Consider the following 2,500-nt stretch of genomic DNA (forward strand, 5'->3'; position numbering starts at 1 on the left):
TGCAACAGCAGCAGCAGGTACAGCTGCCGTTGTTGCTGCTGCTGTTGCTGCTGCTGCTGCTGCTGGGGCTGCACGCGGATGTAGAGAGGCAGCAAAGAGGAGAGACGCAGGCAGCGGGTGCTTCAGCAGAGATGAGCTGAAAAGCAGCAAACAAGAAAGCAAATAAAGTAGAAATAAAAATAAACAAATATTAAAATAAACAGATAAAATAAAAATAAAAACAAAATAAAACAGACGAGCATAAAGACATCCCAAGGACGCAAATAGAAGAAGAAAAGCAGCAGGAAAGACGCGTTGCTGCTGCTGCTTCTTTGGCTGTGCTGCTGCTTTCTTGCTGCTCTCTCTGCTGCTGCTGTTGCTGCTGTTGCTGTCGCGCTGCTTCTCTGACTGTGTTGCTGTTTTCGCGCGGTGCACTCTGCTGCTACTGCTGCTGCTGCTATACTGCTGTCTCTGCTGCTGCTTTCGCGCTGCACTCTCCTGCTGCTTCTGCTGCTGCTTTCGTGCTGCCCTCTGCTGCTGCTGCTGCTCGTTCTCCTCTCAAGCGGCGCTGCGTCAAGCAGCTGCCAATACACATCACATTACAGCAGCTGCCTATACACCTGAAATAACAGCAGCTGCCTATACATATGAAATAAAATAACAGCAGCTGCGTATACACCTGAAATAAAACAACACCAGCTGCGTATACACCGAAAATACAATAACAGCAGCTGCGTATACACCTAAAATACAATAACAGCAGCTGCCTATACATCTAAAATAAAACAACAGCAGCTGCCTATACACCTGAAATAAAATAAAAACAGCTGCGTATACACCTGAAGTTTGAATTTGGTGTGCAGACACCTGAATGAGTTTTTGCCTGTTGTAGGCTGGAGGATCGACGAGAGCAACTGTATCTCTTGCGAGTTTGATGAGGGATTTAAATATGTCTTGGTTTGATGCTTCTTTTTTAAGAGGGCCTTTAGATGTGCATTCAGAAAGAGAGAGGGGTTTAACATTTGTTATCCACACCTTCCCCTTAGCATCAGGCAGCAGCGAGAAGCGCAGCAGCAAAAAACCCTGCTTCTCCTGCTGCAGCTGCTGCTGCTGCTGCCGCTGCTGCTGCTGCTGCTGCTGCAAATTTAAACACAGCAGCACCTTTAATATCGCTTCGCAGCTCTTTTGCCACAGCCAACTCCAACCTAATGGAGACACCTCATTTAAGTGTCTCTCTCCTTTGCTGCTGCTGCTGCTGCTGCTGCTGCAGTCTTCATTTGCTTCTGCTGCTAGTGCTGCTTGCAGCTGAGAGAAAGAAAGATATGTTGCTGCCCCTGAACTACTAACCCCGCCACTCTCCTGCTGGTGCTGCTGTTGCTGCTGCCGCTGTTGCTGCTGCTGCTCCCTGCACGTTGCAGGCGAATTCACGTCAGCGTCTACTGTCTCTCCAGCAGCTGCTGCTTCAGCAGCAGCTGCTTCTGCTGCTGAGGGACTGCCAGCAACGCCACGCTCCCCACCGCCAGCAGCAGCAGCAGCAGCAGCAGCAGCAGCATTATCTAGTTCCCCTTCCCATTGTGCTGCTGAGAGACAGTCTGTTAGATGCACAAATTTATTTCGACTCCAACCAACCCCACAGCCGTAAGGGAGACGCGCCACACGCACGCGACCCTGCAGCAGCAGCAGCAGCAACAGCAGCAACAGCAGCAGCGACACCAGGAGTAGCAACAGCACCAGCAGCACCAGCAGCAGCAGCAGCTGCTGCAGCAATAGCCACTGCAACAGCACCAGCAGCAGCAGCAGCAGCAACAGCAACACCAGCAGCACCAGCAGCAGCAGCAGCAGCAGCAGCAGCTGGAGGAGCAGCATCAGGAGCAGCAGCAGGAGCAGCAGCAGCATAATCTAACCTCTTTATATAAGAATGCCTCAAGGGGTGCAAAAGAAAGAACAGCAACAAAGAATAAGAGATCAAACTTTCTCTGCTGCAGCAGCAAAGGAGGCGAAATATATCTTTGAAGCTCTCCTTCACTAACTGCTGTGTCTCCGCATGCAGCTAAATTTAACAAACGGGGCCCCCACCCAAACGCTTGCTGCTGCTTCAGCCCTAAACAAAACACAAAAACAAACAGAATCAATACCCTGTTAAAGAGAATATATATATATATAATATATATAATATCTATAATATCTATAATATCTATAATGTATATATAGTATATAATATATATGTTATATATATTATATGTAATATGTATATAATATATATAATATATATTATATATACATGTATAGGCTGCTGCTGCTTTAGCTCTAAACAAAACGCGAAAAAACAGAAGAAATTAATATTCTATTGAGGCGAACAGTTGTTATATAATTAAATAATATATATATATATATATTTATATAATTTATTTTATATATTTATATAATTTATTTATACTGTATCATAATATATATTTATATACTTTTAATTATGTATTTGTTTATGTATGTGCAAACGAGAAGAAGAATTAATTTATAGATA

At 44.9% G+C, this 2,500-nt stretch overlaps 1 protein-coding gene across 1 annotated transcript in view; it reads right to left on the minus strand.

Moving 5' to 3' along the window:
• The window catches only part of EAH_00025210 (hypothetical protein, conserved), a gene marked incomplete at both ends in the record, with an annotated part of 10,042 nt that overhangs the window by 446 nt on the left and 7,096 nt on the right, over positions 1 to 2,500 (minus strand). The window contains 4 exons of the mRNA XM_013392939.1: positions 1 to 136; positions 237 to 560; positions 847 to 1,647; positions 2,010 to 2,080. The exon at positions 1 to 136 is cut by the window's left edge and continues 446 nt beyond it. Of these exons, the coding sequence (XP_013248393.1) occupies positions 1 to 136; positions 237 to 560; positions 847 to 1,647; positions 2,010 to 2,080 (1,332 nt within the window). The remainder of the gene's footprint in view (positions 137 to 236; positions 561 to 846; positions 1,648 to 2,009; positions 2,081 to 2,500) is intronic.

Source organism: Eimeria acervulina, genomic scaffold (genome assembly GCF_000499425.1).
Source record: "Eimeria acervulina Houghton genomic scaffold, Eah_scaff203, whole genome shotgun sequence".
Classification (NCBI taxonomy): Eukaryota; Apicomplexa; class Conoidasida; order Eucoccidiorida; family Eimeriidae; genus Eimeria; species Eimeria acervulina.